This window comes from Drosophila persimilis, unplaced genomic scaffold (assembly GCF_003286085.1).
Source record: "Drosophila persimilis strain 14011-0111.01,24,50 unplaced genomic scaffold, DperRS2 tig00000589-arrow-arrow-pilon, whole genome shotgun sequence".
NCBI classification, from domain to species: Eukaryota; Metazoa; Arthropoda; class Insecta; order Diptera; family Drosophilidae; genus Drosophila; species Drosophila persimilis.
The window spans coordinates 21,609-45,248 of record NW_020825323.1 but is presented as its reverse complement, the minus strand read 5'-3'; the positions used below and the strand labels follow the sequence as shown (position 1 = coordinate 45,248).

The 23,640-nt window shown below is 36.8% G+C and overlaps 4 protein-coding genes across 4 annotated transcripts; all 4 read left to right on the top strand.

Moving 5' to 3' along the window:
• Positions 1 to 803: 803 nt before the first annotated feature.
• Positions 804 to 1,410, top strand: LOC113566175. The gene is made up of 2 exons (XM_026990563.1): positions 804 to 1,091; positions 1,154 to 1,410. The coding sequence occupies exons 1-2, from the start codon at positions 819 to 821 to the stop codon at positions 1,373 to 1,375; spliced, it is 495 nt and encodes a 164-aa protein (XP_026846364.1). The 5' UTR covers positions 804 to 818; the 3' UTR covers positions 1,376 to 1,410.
• A 5,566-nt stretch (positions 1,411 to 6,976) lies between these two features.
• Positions 6,977 to 7,602, top strand: LOC113566176. Its single transcript, XM_026990564.1, has 2 exons — positions 6,977 to 7,265; positions 7,328 to 7,602. The coding sequence occupies exons 1-2, from the start codon at positions 6,993 to 6,995 to the stop codon at positions 7,547 to 7,549; spliced, it is 495 nt and encodes a 164-aa protein (XP_026846365.1). The 5' UTR covers positions 6,977 to 6,992; the 3' UTR covers positions 7,550 to 7,602.
• A 4,245-nt stretch (positions 7,603 to 11,847) lies between these two features.
• LOC113566177 lies at positions 11,848 to 12,473 on the top strand. The gene is made up of 2 exons (XM_026990565.1): positions 11,848 to 12,136; positions 12,199 to 12,473. The coding sequence occupies exons 1-2, from the start codon at positions 11,864 to 11,866 to the stop codon at positions 12,418 to 12,420; spliced, it is 495 nt and encodes a 164-aa protein (XP_026846366.1). The 5' UTR covers positions 11,848 to 11,863; the 3' UTR covers positions 12,421 to 12,473.
• Positions 12,474 to 16,245: 3,772 nt separating this feature from the next.
• Positions 16,246 to 16,838, top strand: LOC113566178. Its single transcript, XM_026990566.1, has 2 exons — positions 16,246 to 16,538; positions 16,601 to 16,838. Exons 1-2 carry the CDS (start codon positions 16,266 to 16,268, stop codon positions 16,820 to 16,822), a joined length of 495 nt encoding a protein of 164 aa, XP_026846367.1. The 5' UTR covers positions 16,246 to 16,265; the 3' UTR covers positions 16,823 to 16,838.
• The last annotated feature ends 6,802 nt before the right edge of the window (positions 16,839 to 23,640 follow it).

Here is a 23,640-nt window from a genome sequence, read left to right as displayed (position 1 = left end):
AGCCATACGCTCGTACACAAGCTAGTTTGCGAGCATTTTGCGGGACTCTCGCAAAAGGCACGTTTGTTTGTTTTCTGAGTAGTTCTCTTAGTAAGTTAAGTACTAATTTTGCTCTCATATTAGTCTAACAGGGGCAGCGCCCCTCGGTCGTTTGGGCGGGAGGAGAGGAGAACTGCACTTTGCCTGGGATCCGCGCGTAACAGCCTTCTACTGGTGTCACACGGGCCACTTAATGGTGCAGTAACTGCATAGCCACTTCAAAGATGCAGTCAGTGCATATCATCGTTCAAATATAATGTTCAAATCTTCGTTTTTGGATTCTTTTCCTGGCTATTGATGATGATCAAAAATATTTATTCTTTATGAGGCCGGAAACGCTTCGTTTTTGGTGTTACACGCATCCACCACTAATCTTATATATCCATAGACTCTTAAAGTATCTGGTATAAAAAATCAATGTTGTGTCATCACAGGATAACGGATCTGATGTGCTTAAAAATATACTGCGCTCCACTGTTTTTTCTCGGCGGACCATTGTGCGGGAATCAAATTCATACTGTATTGCTTACAAATTGGAAGCGGAGAGTGCCAAAATGCAATAGTTTTTTGTTTAACCATATATAAAGCTATCTTTCTCAGATCCCAAATGAGAAACAATGAAATAACTAAGAATAAAAGGAGAGCCGCGGCCCTTGTCGCGTCTCATAATGTTCCCGCTTGTTGTATTACTGCATTTTTGAAAACTACTTTAGTCATAGACTAATTATAAAATGTTTACTTTTAATATTGTAGATAGAAGTTTACTACATAGGATTTAAATGTCGAAAACAAAAGATTACAATATAAAAAAAGCGGGACGTGGCTTTCATCTGGAGGAAAAACTACAAAAAGACAATAAAATTCAAGGAGCTGTTGAAAGCTTTGATTTAAGCCTGGATGCTTTAGAGACTGACCTGAAAATAGCTCTCTCAGCGCACAGATCGCCACATATGACCTTAGACGAACAAATCGAATTGGACAGTTATTTGGTATACTTAACCACCACATTATATTGGATGTATTTAAAGTTACAGGGCTCAGATGTGTCTAAGGTAAAGTTATAATATTTAGTACGTATATTTAATAACTTAAGATATTGAATTTATGGTTTCAGCATGGTATAATACATGATTTGGGTCGCGCAAAGGAAATCCTGGCTAGAAGCAAGGAATTAAATACCTCACTCGAAGCTCCTCGCTTAGATATGCCAGCTACCAAGCGATTTATTGCTGCTGGAATGCATACACGTTTTGTGGACATGGGGGGCGTTATGGTCACTGAAGAACAATACAAAAGGAGTCTTTTGGACGTTGGGAATAGTAAAATAGACAAATAATTGTTTATACAAAATAAATGGCTGCACAAATGGAACATTTTGGGTTTATATACAAACATGTGTGAACATATGTTCTGGTTTTTTTTTATACCCGATACTCAAAATGAGTATTGGGGTATATTAGATTTGTGGTAAAAGTGGATGTGTGTAACGTCCAGAAGGAATCGTTTCCGACCCCATAAAGTATATATATTCTTGATCAGCATCAATAGCCGAGTCGATTGAGCCATGTCTGTCTGTCCGTCTGTCCGTCCGTCCGTCTGTCCGTCCCCTTCAGCGCCTAATGCTCAAAGACTATAAGATATGTGATATGTCACTGCTACAAAAATATTTCAAAACTTTGCCCCGCCCACTTCCGCCCCCACAAAGGGCGAAAATCTGTGGCATCCACAATTTTAAAGATACGAGAAAACCAAAAACGCAGAATCGTAGAGAATGACGATATCTTTTAGACTGCGGAATCTGAATTGGATCGTATTGTTATTATAGCCAGCATCAAGAAAACAATTTCATTTTTTCTCGCCCTGTCTCTCTCTAACACACACGTAGCATAGGCGGCTTTGCTAAGAGTAAAACATTAGCGCCTAGATCTCAGACTATAAAAGCTAGAGCAACCAAATTTGGTATCCACACTCCTAATATATCGGACCGAGACGAGTTTGTTTCAAAATTTCGCCACACCCCCTTCCGCCACCGCAAAGGATGCAAATCTGGGGATATTCACAAATCTCAGAGACTATTAAGGCTAGAGTAACCAAATTTAGTATCCGCACTCCTGTTAGATCTCACTATAAAACGTATATCTCAAAATTTCGCCCCACCCCTTTCCGCCCCCACAAAGGACGAAAATCTGTTGCATCCACAATATTGCAGATTTAAGAAAACTAAAAACGCAGAATCATAGATAATGACCGTATCTATCAGATTGCTGAATCTGGATCAGATCAGATAATTTTTGTAGCCAAAAGGAACAAATCAATTTGCAGTGGCTACGCAGCGCCCGACGTCACGCTCAGACTGATTTTCTGTCTCTCTCGCACGCATTCTTTGTCGTGTCGTTTAATATTAGCGGCGTCTGCCGGAGGAGAGCCATACTGACTTAGTATCGGGTATAACTGTAGAGTTGCGGTGTCCGCAGCAACTCACAACGTTCCCCCTCGTTTACTCTTACATTGGCCAAAATTTACATAAATTAAAAGTTACTTTATTATACGTTATTCGTGACGAAAATGATGATATTATTTTCGTGTTGATTTGTTATAAGGATATTGAAAGCGATATTGAATACAGACAAATTAAAATTTTTCTCTGAATATTACTGTGTCGTTCTTTCTGACACTTGTGTCTGTAAGCAGTGCAAATACGATCATGACCGTGACTCTGCTCAGTCCCTTCTAGACTCATTATTTTTCTGAATGTAGACATTAAGTAAACCGACACGACAGTAAATCATATAGCTTGCTAATAGTCACAATAGGCAAAATAGCCAGTCTAGCGAAATAAAATTAAAATTTTAAAATGTAAATATATATGGTATATACACCTCTGGCCCAAAAAATAAGTACATCGGTGTCGTGCTATTTTTTTATGGAATAGCTCGAATTTTTCTAAAAGTATGAATGCCAATTGTTTATATTTGGAAAGGTTTCAGTCTTGCCAAATATTTAAATCAAAAATTAAAGTGGGGAACCATTTTTATAAAAATTTTATTATAGCCAGAATCAAGAAAACAATTTCATTCTTTCTCGCTCTGTCTCTCTCTAACACACAGGTTTCATGGTCGGTTTAGCCAACGAAAATCTTGGTCATCCACAAATCTCAGAGACTATTAAAGCAAGAGTAACAAAATTTGGTATCCGCACTTCTGTTAGATCTCACTATAAAACGTATATCTCAAAATTTCGCCCCACCCCCTTCCGCCCCCACAGAGGACGAAAATCTATTGTATCCACAATATTGAGGATACGAGAAAACTAAAAACGCAGATTCATAGATAATGACCATATCTATCAGATTGCTGAATCTGGATCAGATCAGATCATTTTTATAGCCAACAGGAACAAATCAATTTGCAGTGGATACGCAGCGCCCGACGTCACGGTTTGACTGATTTTCTGTCTCTCTCGCACGCACTCTTTGTCGTGTCGCAGCAACTCACAACGTTCCCCCTCGTTTTGATATTATTTTATATCAAAAACGACTCGCAAAAGGCTCGTAAACGATATCGCAAAAGGCTCATAAATGATATCGTAAAAGGCCCGTTCCTATTTTGTTCCGTAATAAAAAATATTTTTAATTTTTAATATGACATGAATTTAATATATTAATATTGAATATTGAAGATATATGTATGTATTATTTAATCTGGCCTTCCGCTCTTGAGCATACTGAAAATATTTTTGTGTTGTGTGGTCAAAATCGTGATCGTCGAGCGCAAGCTTCTGTTTAAATGCTTTTTGGAGTCTGTCCCACGCCAGGAGAAAAACTTCGCCACATCATCGCTTATATTTACTCAAAAAATGTAAACAATTCCTTACCAAGTTCTTGAAAGCGTGCTCTTCTTTAAGATAATCTTCAAATTCTTAAAAGCCCTCTAGACTGGCCAGTGGTGAACGTGGCACTGTCAATTTTACCATGTTGGGCTCTCCGCACTCTCGAGCTTTTATTGATGCGACTTCACTACGCAACGAAATAAGTTCCGCCCCCTTATTTCAAATAAGTCTATTGAGCATGAAAATGTTTCAATGCATTACCATAATTATTGGACCGATTATTTGGAGCCGTATTAGATATGTCTGAAAATATATTAAAACGAAAGCGCAAGGTAAAGCCGAAGGAAAGTCACTCAAAATGTTACCTGTTATTTGAGTATTTTCCGCTACCATTTCCTCAAAATTAAAATCGTATTGGTAAGCCACTTTTAAAAATCTAAAATTATTCAATTAAAGGAAAGTAAATGTGATTTCCACAATCTTCAAAATGAAATGTTTTTTCTGATATTTTTCTATATCATGTTGCGATGTGGTCGAGTCGAAATATAGTACTTTTGAATAGAAAATGCCCACATAGGTAGAGTTTATGGGAGAAGTAAACTATGCTTCTAGACCAACTACTAGTTGGCTATGACAAATTTTATTTTTTATTTCATGTTTAATGTTTAGAGTTCAACAATGTACAGTTAAATTTCTCCAATGAGTAGTTCGAATTTATCACCATATTTTTAAGATGGCCCAGAAAGTTTTCGAACGTATATGAGCTTATGGTCTGTAGAGAACCATATTGAATGGTTTGTTTGCTTAAATGTGTTAAGCAATCAAAATTAAAAGTGAGCATTGCGTTCATATAGAAAGACGGAACTTGACTTACAAAATTATCCAGCAAGCTGGATGCAGGAGAATTTTGCGTGACACAATATTCTTTGCGTAGAAGAAGTCTTATCGCTAAGCTTAGCAGTAAAAAATGATTATACAAGCCGGTATCTAAAATGCCTTTTAATGCTATTGGTCCAGTATATAATAAAAACGTTCGAAACTCAGTGGCTTTAAATCGGTCGAGATTATCTAGAGATCTAACTTCTCTATTGAATTCCCTAGATAAAAACTTTTTAAGAGTCATAAGTTTATTATTAAGGGAAGCTATGGAGTCCCGTTTCAAAGAAAATGTATGACGTTTTGCTCTTACTAAAGTCCCTAGGACCGTTTTTATGACGTAAAGACAAACTACGTGCATGTAGTCTAAGGGAAACTGATTTACCATATTCATTGGCATATTATCAAGAACATGTTTGCCTTGGATGTTGTGGTTTTCAGGTTGAATACGATTTCGGAAGCTATCATTGGTTCGGGGTAGGTTAATTGATTTCTTGAAACTTTGACGGTTACAGAAAGTTTCCCCTTTCTGAATGCATTAGTTGCAGGAATAAAAACCCGAACGATATTTCACAGCCAATATAAAAGCGCGGGCTGGCGCATCGCATATGATTGCTCTCATAGATATTCGGAAACACATATTTTGAAACATCATCCCTTCCTTTATCAATTCTCCTTACTCGTAGACAAATTCTTGCAAATAAAGAAATTACCTGCAAATATTCCAGCTACCAAAACTGGCTTTGTGCCATTGACGTTAATCAAAATGAGACATGCTTGCATTCTAGAACTTTTACATAGCGGAAGACCGTCTACATTAATATTTAAACTTATATTCGAAGATAAATAATTAAATTTCGTAAGGAAATCTGTTAAAGAGTTTTTAAATATTAACCAAGGCATTGCCTGCCATAGTGCTGACATTATTTGCAGACAGCCACCTAGTTAACCGATTAAGTCAGTTCAACTGGAATGTTCAGTAAATGGAAATTTATTACTATCGCAAAGTAATGCATTTTGTTGGAGTTCGGGTTCCGAAATATTCAATTTAACCTCAAAATCGCCAGTAGCTCTTTGCACATGTCGAGCCTCTCCGATATATGTTCGGCTTTTTCTTTTGTAAGACATTTTATTTCTTTTATTAATAACGTACTTACCTATGGTAGAAGTTTCTATTAAATTCGTAAGAGATTGTAGAGATTTTTAACTTAGTACTGCACAATTCGACGAAAATAATTGAAATGCCAGCGCAAGGAACGCAGGCTTTATTTGAACTTGTTTCTAATGCTGGAAACATGTAGAAAAAGAAAAATACGAATGACTTCTCGACCACTAATCTAAGGAGCATTGCCGGACTGAAGGCACATGAAGGCTTGCTGCTTTTATTTTTGACTCGCTTGCGAGCTCGTTTGCGAGAGTTTTGCGACGCATAGCCATACGCTCGTACACAAGCTAGTTTGCGAGCATTTTGCGGGACTCTCGCAAAAGGCACGTTTGTTTGTTTGCTGAGTAGTTCTCTTAGTAAGTTAAGTACTAATTTTGCTCTCATATTAGTCTAACAGGGGCAGCGCCCCTCGGTCGTTTGGGCGGGAGGAGAGGAGAACTGCACTTTGCCTGGGATCCGCGCGTAACAGCCTTCTACTGGTGTCACACGGGCCACTTAATGGTGCAGTAACTGCATAGCCACTTCAAAGATGCAGTCAGTGCATATCATCGTTCAAATATAATGTTCAAATCTTTGTTTTTGGATTCTTTTCCTGGCTATTGATGATGATCAAAAATATTTATTCTTTATGAGGCCGGAAACGCTTCGTTTTTGGTGTTACACGCATCCACCACTAATCTTATATATCCATATACTCTTAAAGTATCTGGTATAAAAAATCAATGTTGTGTCATCACAGGAAAACGGATCTGATGTGCTTAAAAATATACTGCGCTCCACTGTTTTTTCTCGGCGGACCATTGTGCGGGAATCAAATTCATACTGTATTGCTTACAAATTGGAAGCGGAGAGTGCCAAAATGCAATAGTTTTTTGTGTAACCATATATAAAGCTATCTTTCTCAGATCCCAAATGAGAAACAATGAAATAACTAAGAATAAAAGGAGAGCCGCGGCCCTTGTCGCGTCTCACAATGTTCCCGCTTGTTGTATTACTGCATTTTTGAAAACTACTTTAGTCATAGACTAATTATAAAATGTTTACTTTTAATATTGTAGATAGAAGTTTACTACATAGGATTTAAATGTCGAAAACAAAAGATTACAATATAAAAAAAGCGGGACGTGGCTTTCATCTGGAGGAAAAGCTACAAAAAGACAATAAAATTCAAGGAGCTGTTGAAAGCTTTGATTTAAGCCTGGATGCTTTAGAGACTGACCTGAAAATAGCTCTCTCAGCGCACAGATCGCCACATATGACCTTAGACGAACAAATCGAATTGGACAGTTATTTGGTATACTTAACCACCACATTATATTGGATGTATTTAAAGTTACAGGGCTCAGATGTGTCTAAGGTAAAGTTATAATATTTAGTACGTATATTTAATAACTTAAGATATTGAATTTATGGTTTCAGCATGGTATAATACATGATTTGGGTCGCGCAAAGGAAATCCTGGCTAGAAGCAAGGAATTAAATACCTCACTCGAAGCTCCTCGCTTAGATATGCCAGCTACCAAGCGATTTATTGCTGCTGGAATGCATACACGTTTTGTGGACATGGGGGGCGTTATGGTCACTGAAGAACAATACAAAAGGAGTCTTTTGGACGTTGACAATAGTAAAATAGACAAATAATTGTTTATACAAAATAAATGGCTGCACAAATGGAACATTTTGGGTTTATATACGAACATGTGTGAACATATGTTCTGGTTTTTTTTTTTACTCTTACATTGGCCAAAATTTACATAAATTAAAAGTTACTTTATTATACGTTATTCGTGACGAAAATGATGATATTATTTTCGTGTTGATTTGTTATAAGGATATTGAAAGCGATATTGAATACAGACAAATTAAAATTTTTCTCTGAATATTACTGTGTCGTTCTTTCTGACACTTGTGTCTGTAAGCAGTGCAAATACGATCATGACCGTGACTCTGCTCAGTCCCTTCTAGACTCATTATTTTTCTGAATGTAGACATTAAGTAAACCGACACGACAGTAAATCATATAGCTTGCTAATAGTCACAATAGGCAAAATAGCCAGTCTAGCGAAATAAAATTAAAATTTTAAAATGTAAATATATATGGTATATACACCTCTGGCCCAAAAAATAAGTACATCGGTGTCGTGCTATTTTTTTATGGAATAGCTCGAATTTTTCTAAAAGTATGAATGCCAATTGTTTATATTTGGAAAGGTTTCAGTCTTGCCAAATATTTAAATCAAAAATTAAAGTGGGGAACCATTTTTATAAAAATTTTATTATAGCCAGAATCAAGAAAACAATTTCATTCTTTCTCGCTCTGTCTCTCTCTAACACACAGGTTTCATGGTCGGTTTAGCCAACGAAAATCTTGGTCATCCACAAATCTCAGAGACTATTAAAGCAAGAGTAACAAAATTTGGTATCCGCACTTCTGTTAGATCTCACTATAAAACGTATATCTCAAAATTTCGCCCCACCCCCTTCCGCCCCCACAGAGGACGAAAATCTATTGTATCCACAATATTGAGGATACGAGAAAACTAAAAACGCAGATTCATAGATAATGACCATATCTATCAGATTGCTGAATCTGGATCAGATCAGATCATTTTTATAGCCAACAGGAGCAAATCAATTTGCAGTGGATACGCAGCGCCCGACGTCACGGTCAGACTGATTTTCTGTCTCTCTCGCACGCACTCTTTGTCGTCGCAGCAACTCACAACGTTCCCCCTCGTTTTGATATTATTTTATATCAAAAACGACTCGCAAAAGGCTCGCAAACGATATCGCAAAAGGCTCATAAATGATATCGTAAAAGGCCCGTTCCTATTTTGTTCCGTAATAAAAAATATTTTTAATTTTTAATATGACATGAATTTAATATATTAATATTGAATATTGAAGATATATGTATGTATTATTTAATCTGGCCTTCCGCTCTTGAGCATACTGAAAATATTTTTGTGTTGTGTGGTCAAAATCGTGATCGTCGAGCGCAAGCTTCTGTTTAAATGCTTTTTGGAGTCTGTCCCACGCCAGGAGAAAAACTTCGCCACATCATCGCTTATATTTACTCAAAAAATGTAAACAATTCCTTACCAAGTTCTTGAAAGCGTGCTCTTCTTTAAGATAATCTTCAAATTCTTAAAAGCCTAGCCTCTAGACTGGCCAGTGGTGAACGTGGCACTGTCAATTTTACCATGTTGGGCTCTCCGCACTCTCGAGCTTTTATTGATGCGACTTCACTACGCAACGAAATAAGTTCCGCCCCCTTATTTTAAATAAGTCTATTGAGCATGAAAATGTTTCAATGCATTACCATAATTATTGGACCGATTATTTGGAGCCGTATTAGATATGTCTGAAAATATATTAAAACGAAAGCGCAAGGTAAAGCCGAAGGAAAGTCACTCAAAATGTTACCTGTTATTTGAGTATTTTCCGCTACCATTTCCTCAAAATTAAAATCGTATTGGTAAGCCACTTTTAAAAATCTAAAATTATTCAATTAAAGGAAAGTAAATGTGATTTCCACAATCTTCAAAATGAAATGTTTTTTCTGATATTTTTCTATATCATGTCGAGTCGAAATATAGTACTTTTGAATAGAAAATGCCCACATAGGTAGAGTTTATGGGAGAAGTAAAGTATGCTTCTAGACCAACTACTAGTTGGCTATGACAAATTTTATTTTTTATTTCATGTTTAATGTTTAGAGTTCAACAATGTACAGTTAAATTTCTCCAATGAGTAGTTCGAATTTATCACCATATTTTTAAGATGGCCCAGAAAGTTTTCGAACGTATATGAGCTTATGGTCTGTAGAGAACCATATTGAATGGTTTGTTTGCTTAAATGTGTTAAGCAATCAAAATTAAAAGTGAGCATTGCGTTCATATAGAAAGACGGAACTTGACTTACAAAATTATCCAGCAAGCTGGATGCAGGAGAATTTTGCGTGACACAATATTCTTTGCGTAGAAGAAGTCTTATCGCTAAGCTTAGCAGTAAAAAATGATTATACAAGCCGGTATCTAAAATGCCTTTTAATGCTATTGGTCCAGTATATAATAAAAACGTTCGAAACTCAGTGGCTTTAAATCGGTCGAGATTATCTAGAGATCTAACTTCTCTATTGAATTCCCTAGATAAAAACTTTTTAAGAGTCATAAGTTTATTATTAAGGGAAGCTATGGAGTCCCGTTTCAAAGAAAACGGAAAGTTTCCCCTTTCTGAATGCATTAGTTGCAGGAATAAAAACCCGAACGATATTTCACAGCCAATATAAAAGCGCGGGCTGGCGCATCGCATATGATTGCTCTCATAGATATTCGGAAACACATATTTTGAAACATCATCCCTTCCTTTATCAATTCTCCTTACTCGTAGACAAATTCTTGCAAATAAAGAAATTACCTGCAAATATTCCAGCTACCAAAACTGGCTTTGTGCCATTGACGTTAATCAAAATGAGACATGCTTGCATTCTAGAACTTTTACATAGCGGAAGACCGTCTACATTAATATTTAAACTTATATTCGAAGATAAATAATTAAATTTCGTAAGGAAATCTGTTAAAGAGTTTTTAAATATTAACCAAGGCATTGCCTGCCATAGTGCTGACATTATTTGCAGACAGCCACCGAGTTAACCGATTAAGTCAGTTCAACTGGAATGTTCAGTAAATGGAAATTTATTACTATCGCAAAGTAATGCATTTTGTTGGAGTTCGGGTTCCGAAATATTCAATTTAACCTCAAAATCGCCAGTAGCTCTTTGCACATGTCGAGCCTCTCCGATATATGTTCGGCTTTTTCTTTTGTAAGACATTTTATTTCTTTTATTAATAACGTACTTACCTATGGTAGAAGTTTCTATTAAATTCGTAAGAGATTGTAGAGATTTTTAACTTAGTACTGCACAATTCGACGAAAATAATTGAAATGCCAGCGCAAGGAACCCAGGCTTTATTTGAACTTGTTTCTAATGCTGGAAACATGTAGAAAAAGAAAAATACGAATGACTTCTCGACCACTAATCTAAGGAGCATTGCCGGACTGAAGGCACATGAAGGCTTGCTGCTTTTATTTTTGACTCGCTTGCGAGCTCGTTTGCGAGAGTTTTGCGACGCATAGCCATACGCTCGTACACAAGCTAGTTTGCGAGCATTTTGCGGGACTCTCGCAAAAGGCACGTTTGTTTGTTTTCTGAGTAGTTCTCTTAGTAAGTTAAGTACTAATTTTGCTCTCATATTAGTCTAACAGGGGCAGCGCCCCTCGGTCGTTTGGGCGGGAGGAGAGGAGAACTGCACTTTGCCTGGGATCCGCGCGTAACAGCCTTCTACTGGTGTCACACGGGCCACTTAATGGTGCAGTAACTGCATAGCCACTTCAAAGATGCAGTCAGTGCATATCATCGTTCAAATATAATGTTCAAATCTTCGTTTTTGGATTCTTTTCCTGGCTATTGATGATGATCAAAAATATTTATTCTTTATGAGGCCGGAAACGCTTCGTTTTTGGTGTTACACGCATCCACCACTAATCTTATATATCCATATACTCTTAAAGTATCTGGTATAAAAAATCAATGTTGTGTCATCACAGGAAAACGGATCTGATGTGCTTAAAAATATACTGCGCTCCACTGTTTTTTCTCGGCGGACCATTGTGCGGGAATCAAATTCATACTGTATTGCTTACAAATTGGAAGCGGAAAGTGCCAAAATGCAATAGTTTTTTGTGTAACCATATATAAAGCAATCTTTCTCAGATCCCAAATGAGAAACAATGAAATAACTAAGAATAAAAGGAGAGCCGCGGCCCTTGTCGCGTCTCACAATGTTCCCGCTTGTTGTATTACTGCATTTTTGAAAACTACTTTAGTCATAGACTAATTATAAAATGTTTACTTTTAATATTGTAGATAGAAGTTTACTACATAGGATTTAAATGTCGAAAACAAAAGATTACAATATAAAAAAAGCGGGACGTGGCTTTCATCTGGAGGAAAAGCTACAAAAAGACAATAAAATTCAAGGAGCTGTTGAAAGCTTTGATTTAAGCCTGGATGCTTTAGAGACTGACCTGAAAATAGCTCTCTCAGCGCACAGATCGCCACATATGACCTTAGACGAACAAATCGAATTGGACAGTTATTTGGTATACTTAACCACCACATTATATTGGATGTATTTAAAGTTACAGGGCTCAGATGTGTCTAAGGTAAAGTTATAATATTTAGTACGTATATTTAATAACTTAAGATATTGAATTTATGGTTTCAGCATGGTATAATACATGATTTGGGTCGCGCAAAGGAAATCCTGGCTAGAAGCAAGGAATTAAATACCTCACTCGAAGCTCCTCGCTTAGATATGCCAGCTACCAAGCGATTTATTGCTGCTGGAATGCATACACGTTTTGTGGACATGGGGGGCGTTATGGTCACTGAAGAACAATACAAAAGGAGTCTTTTGGACGTTGACAATAGTAAAATAGACAAATAATTGTTTATACAAAATAAATGGCTGCACAAATGGAACATTTTGGGTTTATATACGAACATGTGTGAACATATGTTCTGGTTTTTTTTTTTACTCTTACATTGGCCAAAATTTACATAAATTAAAAGTTACTTTATTATACGTTATTCGTGACGAAAATGATGATATTATTTTCGTGTTGATTTGTTATAAGGATATTGAAAGCGATATTGAATACAGACAAATTAAAATTTTTCTCTGAATATTACTGTGTCGTTCTTTCTGACACTTGTGTCTGTAAGCAGTGCAAATACGATCATGACCGTGACTCTGCTCAGTCCCTTCTAGACTCATTATTTTTCTGAATGTAGACATTAAGTAAACCGACACGACAGTAAATCATATAGCTTGCTAATAGTCACAATAGGCAAAATAGCCAGTCTAGCGAAATAAAATTAAAATTTTAAAATGTAAATATATATGGTATATACACCTCTGGCCCAAAAAATAAGTACATCGGTGTCGTGCTATTTTTTTATGGAATAGCTCGAATTTTTCTAAAAGTATGAATGCCAATTGTTTATATTTGGAAAGGTTTCAGTCTTGCCAAATATTTAAATCAAAAGTTAAAGTGGGGAACCATTTTTATAAAAATTTTATTATAGCCAGAATCATGTCTCTCTCTAACACACAGGTTTCAAGGTCGGTTTAGCCAACGAAAATCTTGGTCATCCACAAATCTCAGAGACTATTAAAGCAAGAGTAACAAAATTTGGTATCCGCACTTCTGTTAGATCTCACTATAAAACGTATATCTCAAAATTTCGCCCCACCCCCTTCCGCCCCCACAGAGGACGAAAATCTATTGTATCCACAATATTGAGGATACGAGAAAACTAAAAACGCAGATTCATAGATAATGACCATATCTATCAGATTGCTGAATCTGGATCAGATCAGATCATTTTTATAGCCAACAGGAACAAATCAATTTGCAGTGGATACGCAGCGCCCGACGTCACGGTCAGACTGATTTTCTGTCTCTCTCGCACGCACTCTTTGTCGTGTCGCAGCAACTCACAACGTTCCCCCTCGTTTTGATATTATTTTATATCAAAAACGACTCGCAAAAGGCTCGCAAACGATATCGCAAAAGGCTCATAAATGATATCGTAAAAGGCCCGTTCCTATTTTGTTCCGTAATAAAAAATATTTTTAATTTTTAATATGACATGAATTTAATATATTAATATTGAATATTGAAGATATATGTATGTATTATTTAATCTGGCCTTCCGCTCTTGAGCATACTGAAAATATTTTTGTGTTGTGTGGTCAAAATCGTGATCGTCGAGCGCAAGCTTCTGTTTAAATGCTTTTTGGAGTCTGTCCCACGCCAGGAGAAAAACTTCGCCACATCATCGCTTATATTTACTCAAAAAATGTAAACAATTCCTTACCAAGTTCTTGAAAGCGTGCTCTTCTTTAAGATAATCTTCAAATTCTTAAAAGCCTTGCCTCTAGACTGGCCAGTGGTGAACGTGGCACTGTCAATTTTACCATGTTAGGCTCTCCGCACTCTCGAGCTTTTATTGATGCGACTTCACTACGCAACGAAATAAGTTCCGCCCCCTTATTTCAAATAAGTCTATTGAGCATGAAAATGTTTCAATGCATTACCATAATTATTGGACCGATTATTTGGAGCCGTATTAGATATGTCTGAAAATATATTAAAACGAAAGCGCAAGGTAAAGCCGAAGGAAAGTCACTCAAAATGTTACCTGTTATTTGAGTATTTTCCGCTACCATTTCCTCAAAATTAAAATCGTATTGGTAAGCCACTTTTAAAAATCTAAAATTATTCAATTAAAGGAAAGTAAATGTGATTTCCACAATCTTCAAAATGAAATTTTTTTTCTGATATTTTTCTATATCATGTTGCGATGTGGTCGAGTCGAAATATAGTACTTTTGAATAGAAAATGCCCACATAGGTAGAGTTTATGGGAGAAGTAAAGTATGCTTCTAGACCAACTACTAATTGGCTATGACAAATTTTATTTTTTATTTCATGTTTAATGTTTAGAGTTCAACAATGTACAGTTAAATTTCTCCAATGAGTAGTTCGAATTTATCACCATATTTTTAAGATGGCCCAGAAAGTTTTCGAACGTATATGAGCTTATGGTCTGTAGAGAACCATATTGAATGGTTTGTTTGCTTAAATGTGTTAAGCAATCAAAATTAAAAGTGAGCATTGCGTTCATATAGAAAGACGGAACTTGACTTACAAAATTATCCAGCAAGCTGGATGCAGGAGAATTTTGCGTGACACAATATTCTTTGCGTAGAAGAAGTCTTATCGCTAAGCTTAGCAGTAAAAAATGATTATACAAGCCGGTATCTAAAATGCCTTTTAATGCTATTGGTCCAGTATATAATAAAAACGTTCGAAACTCAGTGGCTTTAAATCGGTCGAGATTATCTAGAGATCTAACTTCTCTATTGAATTCCCTAGATAAAAACTTTTTAAGAGTCATAAGTTTATTATTAAGGGAAGCTATGGAGTCCCGTTTCAAAGAAAACGGAAAGTTTCCCCTTTCTGAATGCATTAGTTGCAGGAATAAAAACCCGAACGATATTTCACAGCCAATATAAAAGCGCGGGCTGGCGCATCGCATATGATTGCTCTCATAGATATTCGGAAACACATATTTTGAAACATCATCCCTTCCTTTATCAATTCTCCTTACTCGTAGACAAATTCTTGCAAATAAAGAAATTACCTGCAAATATTCCAGCTACCAAAACTGGCTTTGTGCCATTGACGTTAATCAAAATGAGACATGCTTGCATTCTAGAACTTTTACATAGCGGAAGACCGTCTACATTAATATTTAAACTTATATTCGAAGATAAATAATTAAATTTCGTAAGGAAATCTGTTAAAGAGTTTTTAAATATTAACCAAGGCATTGCCTGCCATAGTTAACCGATTAAGTCAGTTCAACTGGAATGTTCAGTAAATGGAAATTTATTACTATCGCAAAGTAATGCATTTTGTTGGAGTTCGGGTTCCGAAATATTCAATTTAACCTCAAAATCTCCAGTAGCTCTTTGCACATGTCGAGCCTCTCCGATATATGTTCGGCTTTTTCTTTTGTAAGACATTTTATTTCTTTTATTAATAACGTACTTACCTATTGGTAGAAGTTTCTATTAAATTCGTAAGAGATTGTAGAGATTTTTAACTTAGTACTGCACAATTCGACGAAAATAATTGAAATGCCAGCGCAAGGAACGCAGGCTTTATTTAAACTTGTTTCTAATGCTGGACACATGTAGAAAAAGAAAAACACGAATGACTTCTCGACCACTAATCTGTCGAGACGTGAACAGAGAGCCGAAGGAGCATTGCCGGACTGAAGGCACATGAAGGCTTGCAGCTTTTTTTTTTGACTCGCTTGCGAGCTCGTTTGCGAGAGTTTTGCGACGCATAGCCATACGCTCGTACACAAGCTAGTTTGCGAGCATTTTGCGGGACTCTCGCAAACTCTCTCCACTGTTTTTTCTCGGCGGACCATTGTGCGGGAATCAAATTCATACTGTATTGCTTACAAATTGGAAGCGGAGAGTGCCAAAATGCAATAGTTTTTTGTGTAACCATATATAAAGCTATCTTTCTCAGATCCCAAATGAGAAACAATGAAATAACTAAGAATAAAAGGAGAGCCGCGGCCCTTGTCGCGTCTCACAATGTTCCCGCTTGTTGTATTACTGCATTTTTGAAAACTACTTTAGTCATAGACTAATTATAAAATGTTTACTTTTAATATTGTAGATAGAAGTTTACTACATAGGATTTAAATGTCGAAAACAAAAGATTACAATATAAAAAAAGCGGGACGTGGCTTTCATCTGGAGGAAAAGCTACAAAAAGACAATAAAATTCAAGGAGCTGTTGAAAGCTTTGATTTAAGCCTGGATGCTTTAGAGACTGACCTGAAAAAAGCTCTCTCAGCGCACAGATCGCCACATATGAACTTAGACGAACAAATCGAATTGGACAGTTATTTGGTATACTTAACCACCACATTATATTGGATGTATTTAAAGTTACAGGGCTCAGATGTGTCTAAGGTAAAGTTATAATATTTAGTACGTATATTTAATAACTTAAGATATTGAATTTATGGTTTCAGCATGGTATAATACATGATTTGGGTCGCGCAAAGGAAATCCTGGCTAGAAGCAAGGAATTAAATACCTCACTCGAAGCTCCTCGCTTAGATATGCCAGCTACCAAGCGATTTATTGCTGCTGGAATGCATACACGTTTTGTGGACATGGGGGGCGTTATGGTCACTGAAGAACAATACAAAAGGAGTCTTTTGGACGTTGGGAATGGTAAAATAGACAAATAATTGTTTATACAAAATAAATGGCTACACAAATGGAACATTTTGGGTTTATATACAAACATGTGTGAACATATGTTCTGGTTTTTATACCCGATACTCAAAATGAGTATTGGGGTATATTAGATTTGTGGTAAAAGTGGATGTGTGTAACGTCCAGAAGGAATCGTTTCCGACCCTATAAAGTATATATATTCTTGATCAGCATCAATAGCCGAGTCGATTGAGCCCTGTCTGTCTGTCCGTCCGTCCGTCTGTCCGTCTGTCCGTCTGTCCGTCTGTCCGTCCCCTTCAGCGCCTAATGCTCAAAGACTATAAGAGCTAGAGCAACGATGTTTTGGATCCAGACTTCTGTGATATGTCACTGCTCCAAAAATATTTCAAAACTTTGCCCCGCCCACTTCCGCCCCCACAAAGAGCGAAAATCTGTGGCATCCACAATTTCGACGATACGAGAAAACTAAAAACGCAGAATCGTAGAAGATGACTATATCTTCTAGAGTGCAAAATCTGAACCAGATCGTATAATTATTACAGCCAGAATCACGAAAACAATTTCACTCTTTCTCGCTCTGTCTCACTCTAACACACAGGTTTCATGGTCGGTTTTGCCAATTGCAAAATATGAGTTCAAGGATCTCAGAACCTATAAAAGCCAGAGCAACCAAATTTGGTATCCACACTCCTGTGATATCGGACCTTGACCGTTTCCTGTCCAAATTTCGCCACACCCCCTTCCGCCCCCGCAAAGGACGAAAATCTGAGGCAACCACAAATCTCAGAGACTATTAAGGCTAGAGTAACCAAATTTGGTGCACACACTCCTTTAAGATGTCACTATAAAACGTATATCTCAGAATTTCGCCCCACCCCCATCCGCCCCCACAAAGGACGAAAATCTGTTGCATCCACAATATTGCAGATTTGAGAAAACTAAAAACGCAGAATCATAGATAATGACCATATCTATTAGATTGCTGAATCTGGATCAGATCAGACCATTTTTTTAGCCAAAAGGAACAAATCAATTTGCAGTGGCTACGCAGCGCCCGACGTCACGCTCAGACTGATTTTCTGTCTCTCTCGCACGCACTCTTTGTCGTGTCGTTAAATATTAGCGGCGTCTGCCGGAGGAGAGCCATACTGACTTAGTATCGGGTATAACCTTAGAGTTGCGGTGTCCGCAGCAACTCACAACGTTCCCCCTCGTTTTTTTTTACTCTTACATTGGCCAAAATTTACATAAATTAAAAGATATTTTATTATACGTTATTCGTGACGAAAAAGATGATATTATCTTCGTGTTGATTTGTTATAAGGATATTGAAAGCGATATTGAATACAGACAAATTAAAATTTTTCTCTGAATATTACTGTGTCGTTCTTTCTGACACTTGTGTTTGTAAGCGAGGCAAATACGATCATGACCGTGACTCTGCTCAGTCCCTTCTAGACTCATTATTTTTCTGAATGTAGACATTAAGCAAACCGACACGACAGTAAATCATATAGCTTGCTAATAGTCACAATAGGCAAAATAGCCAGTCTAGCGAAATAAAATTAAAATTTTAAAATGTAAATATATATGGTATATACACTACTGGCCCAAAAAATAAATACATCGGTGTCGTGCTAGTTTGTTATGGAATAGCTCGAATTTTTCTAAAAGTATGAATGCCAATTGTTTATATTTGGAAAGGTTTCAGTCTTGCCAAATATTTAAATCAAAAATTAAAGTGGGGAACCATTTTTATAAAAATTTTATTATAGCCAGAATCAAGAAAACAATTTCATTCTTTCTCGCTCTGTCTCTCTCTCTAACACACAGGTTTCATGGTCGGTTTAGCTAACGAAAATCTTGGTCATCCACAAATCTCAGAGACTATTAAAGCTAGAGTAACAAAATTTGGTATCCGCACTTCTGTTAGATCTCACTATAAAAGGTATATCTCACAATTTCGCCCCACCCCCTTCCGCCCCCACAGAGGACGAAAATCTATTGTATCCACAATATTGAGGATACGAGAAAACTAAAAACGCAGATTCATAGATAATGACCATATCTATCAGATTGCTGAATCTGGATCAGATCAGATCAGATCATTTTTATAGCCAAAAGGAACAAATCAATTTGCAGTGGATACGCAGCGCCCGACGTCACGGTCAGACTGATTTTCTGTCTCTCTCGCACGCACTCTTTGTCGTGTCGCAGCAACTCACAACGTTCCCCCTCGTTTTGATATTATTTTATATCAAAAACGACTCGCAAAAGGCTCGCAAACGATATCGCAAAAGGCTCGCAAACGATATCGCAAAAGGCTCATAAATGATATCGTAAAAGGCCCGTTCCTATTTTGTTCCGTAATAAAAAATATTTGTAATTTTTAATATGACATGAATTTAATATATTAATATTGAATATTGAAGATATATGTATGTATTATTTAATCTGGCCTTCCGCTCTTGAGCATACTGAAAATATTTTTGTGTTGTGTGGTCAAAATCGTGATCGTCGAGCGCAAACTTCTGTTTAAATGCTTTTCGGAGTCTGTCCCACGCCAGGAGAAAAACTTCGCCACATCATCGCTTATATTTACTCAAAAAATGTAAACAATTCCTTACCAAGTTCTTGAAAGCGTGCTCTTCTTTGAGATAATCTTCAAATTCTTAAAAGCCTAGCTTCTAGACTGGCCAGTGGTGAACGTGGCACTGTCAATTTTACCATGTTAGGCTCTCCGCACTCTCGAGCTTTTATTGATGCGACTTCACTACGCAACGAAATAAGTTCCGCCCCCTTATTTCAAATAAGTCTATTGAGCATGAAAATGTTTCAATGCATTACCATAATTATTGGACCGATTATTTGGAGCCGTATTAGATATGTCTGAAAATATATTAAAACGAAAGCGCAAGGTAAAGCCGAAGGAAAGTCACTCAAAATGTTACCTGTTATTTGAGTATTTTCCGCTACCATTTCCTCAAAATTAAAATCGTATTGGTAAGCCACTTTTAAAAATCTAAAATTATTCAATTAAAGGAAAGTAAATGTGATTTCCACAATCTTCAAAATGAAATTTTTTTTCTGATATTTTTCTATATCATGTTGCGATGTGGTCGAGTCGAAATATAGTACTTTTGAATAGAAAATGCCCACATAGGTAGAGTTTATGGGAGAAGTAAAGTATGCTTCTAGACCAACTACTAATTGGCTATGACAAATTTTATTTTTTATTTCATGTTTAATGTTTAGAGTTCAACAATGTACAGTTAAATTTCTCCAATGAGTAGTTCGAATTTATCACCATATTTTTAAGATGGCCCAGAAAGTTTTCGAACGTATATGAGCTTATGGTCTGTAGAGAACCATATTGAATGGTTTGTTTGCTTAAATGTGTTAAGCAATCAAAATTAAAAGTGAGCATTGCGTTCATATAGAAAGACGGAACTTGACTTACAAAATTATCCAGCAAGCTGGATGCAGGAGAATTTTGCGTGACACAATATTCTTTGCGTAGAAGAAGTCTTATCGCTAAGCTTAGCAGTAAAAAATGATTATACAAGCCGGTATCTAAAATGCCTTTTAATGCTATTGGTCCAGTATATAATAAAAACGTTCGAAACTCAGTGGCTTTAAATCGGTCGAGATTATCTAGAGATCTAACTTCTCTATTGAATTCCCTAGATAAAAACTTTTTAAGAGTCATAAGTTTATTATTAAGGGAAGCTATGGAGTCCCGTTTCAAAGAAAATTTATGACCTTTTGCTCTTACTAAAGTCCCTAGGACCGTTTTTATGACGTAAAGACAAACTACGTGCATGTAGTCTAAGGGAAACTGATTTACCATATTCATTGGCATATTATCAAGAACATGTTTGCCTTGGATGTTGTGGTTTTCAGGTTGAATACGATTTCGGAAGCTATCATTGGTTCGTGGTAGGTTAATTGATTTCTTGAAACTTTGACGGTTACAGAAAGTTTCCCCTTTCTGAATGCATTAGTTGCAGGAATAAAAACCCGAACGATATTTCACAGCCAATATAAAAGCGCGGGCTGGCGCATCGCATATGATTGCTCTCATAGATATTCGGAAACACATATTTTGAAACATCATCCCTTCCTTTATCAATTCTCCTTACTCGTAGACAAATTCTTGCAAATAAAGAAATTACCTGCAAATATTCCAGCTACCAAAACTGGCTTTGTGCCATTGACGTTAATCAAAATGAGACATGCTTGCATTCTAGAACTTTTACATAGCGGAAGACCGTCTACATTAATATTTAAACTTATATTCGAAGATAAATAATTAAATTTCGTAAGGAAATCTGTTAAAGAGTTTTTAAATATTAACCAAGGCATTGCCTGCCATAGTGCTGACATTATTTGCAGACAGCCACCTAGTTAACCGATTAAGTCAGTTCAACTGGAATGTTCAGTAAATGGAAATTTATTACTATCGCAAAGTAATGCATTTTGTTGGAGTTCGGGTTCCGAAATATTCAATTTAACCTCAAAATCGCCAGTAGCTCTTTGCACATGTCGAGCCTCTCCGATATATGTTCGGCTTTTTCTTTTGTAAGACATTTTATTTCTTTTATTAATAACGTACTTACCTATTGGTAGAAGTTTCTATTAAATTCGTAAGAGATTGTAGAGATTTTTAACTTAGTACTGCACAATTCGACGAAAATAATTGAAATGCCAGCGCAAGGAACGCAGGCTTTATTTGAACTTGTTTCTAATGCTGGAAACATGTAGAAAAAGAAAAATACGAATGACTTCTCGACCACTAATCTAAGGAGCATTGCCGGACTGAAGGCACATGAAGGCTTGCTGCTTTTATTTTTGACTCGCTTGCGAGCTCGTTTGCGAGAGTTTTGCGACGCATAGCCATACGCTCGTACACAAGCTAGTTTGCGAGCATTTTGCGGGACTCTCGCAAAAGGCACGTTTGTTTGTTTGCTGAGTAGTTCTCTTAGTAAGTTAAGTACTAATTTTGCTCTCATATTAGTCTAACAGGGGCAGCGCCCCTCGGTCGTTTGGGCGGGAGGAGAGGAGAACTGCACTTTGCCTGGGATCCGCGCGTAACAGCCTTGTACTGGTGTCACACGGGCCACTTAATGGTGCAGTAACTGCATAGCCACTTCAAAGATGCAGTCAGTGCATATCATCGTTCAAATATAATGTTCAAATCTTTGTTTTTGGATTCTTTTCCTGGCTATTGATGATGATCAAAAATATTTATTCTTTATGAGGCCGGAAACGCTTCGTTTTTGGTGTTACACGCATCCACCACTAATCTTATATATCCATATACTCTTAAAGTATCTGGTATAAAAAATCAATGTTGTGTCATCACAGGAAAACGGATCTGATGTGCTTAAAAATATACTGCGCTCCACTGTTTTTTCTCGGCGGACCATTATGCGGGAATCAAATTCATACTGTATTGCTTACAAATTGGAAGCGGAGAGTGCCAAAATGCAATAGTTTTTTGTGTAACCATATATAAAGCTATCTTTCTCAGATCCCAAATGAGAAACAATGAAATAACTAAGAATAAAAGGAGAGCCGCGGCCCTTGTCGCATCTCACAATGTTCCCGCTTGTTGTATTACTGCATTTTTGAAAACTACTTTAGTCATAGACTAATTATAAAATGTTTACTTTTAATATTGTAGATAGAAGTTTACTACATAGGATTTAAATGTCGAAAACAAAAGATTACAATATAAAAAAAGCGGGACGTGGCTTTCATCTGGAGGAAAAGCTATAAAAAGACAATAAAATTCAAGGAGCTGTTGAAAGCTTTGATTTAAGCCTGGATGCTTTAGAGACTGACCTGAAAAAAGCTCTCTCAGCGCACAGATCGCCACATATGAACTTAGACGAACAAATCGAATTGGACAGTTATTTGGTATACTTAACCACCACATTATATTGGATGTATTTAAAGTTACAGGGCTCAGATGTGTCTAAGGTAAAGTTATAATATTTAGTACGTATATTTAATAACTTAAGATATTGAATTTATGGTTTCAGCATGGTATAATACATGATTTGGGTCGCGCAAAGGAAATCCTGGCTAGAAGCAAGGAATTAAATACCTCACTCGAAGCTCCTCGCTTAGATATGCCAGCTACCAAGCGATTTATTGCTGCTGGAATGCATACACGTTTTGTGGACATGGGGGGCGTTATGGTCACTGAAGAACAATACAAAAGGAGTCTTTTGGACGTTGGGAATGGTAAAATAAACAAATAATTGTTTATACAAAATAAATGGCTACACAAATGGAACATTTTGGGTTTATATACAAACATGTGTGAACATATGTTCTGGTTTTTTTTTTTATACCCGATACTCAAAATGAGTATTGGGGTATATTAGATTTGTGGTAAAAGTGGATGTGTGTAACGTCCAGAAGGAATCGTTTCCGACCCTATAAAGTATATATATTCTTGATCAGCATCAATAGCCGAGTCGATTGAGCCCTGTCTGTCTGTCCGTCCGTCCGTCTGTCCGTCTGTCCGTCCCCTTCAGCGCCTAGTGCTCAAAGACTATAAGAGCTAGAGCAACGATGTTTTGGATCCAGACTTCTGTGATATGTCACTGCTACAAAAATATTTCAAAACTTTGCCCCGCCCTTTTCCGCCCCCACAAAGAGCGAAAATCTGTGGCATCCACAATTTCGACGATACGAGAAAACTAAAAACGCAGAATCGTAGAAGATGACTATATCTTCTAGAGTGCAAAATCTGAACCAGATCGTATAATTATTACAGCCAGAATCACGAAAACAATTTCACTCTTTCTCGCTCTGT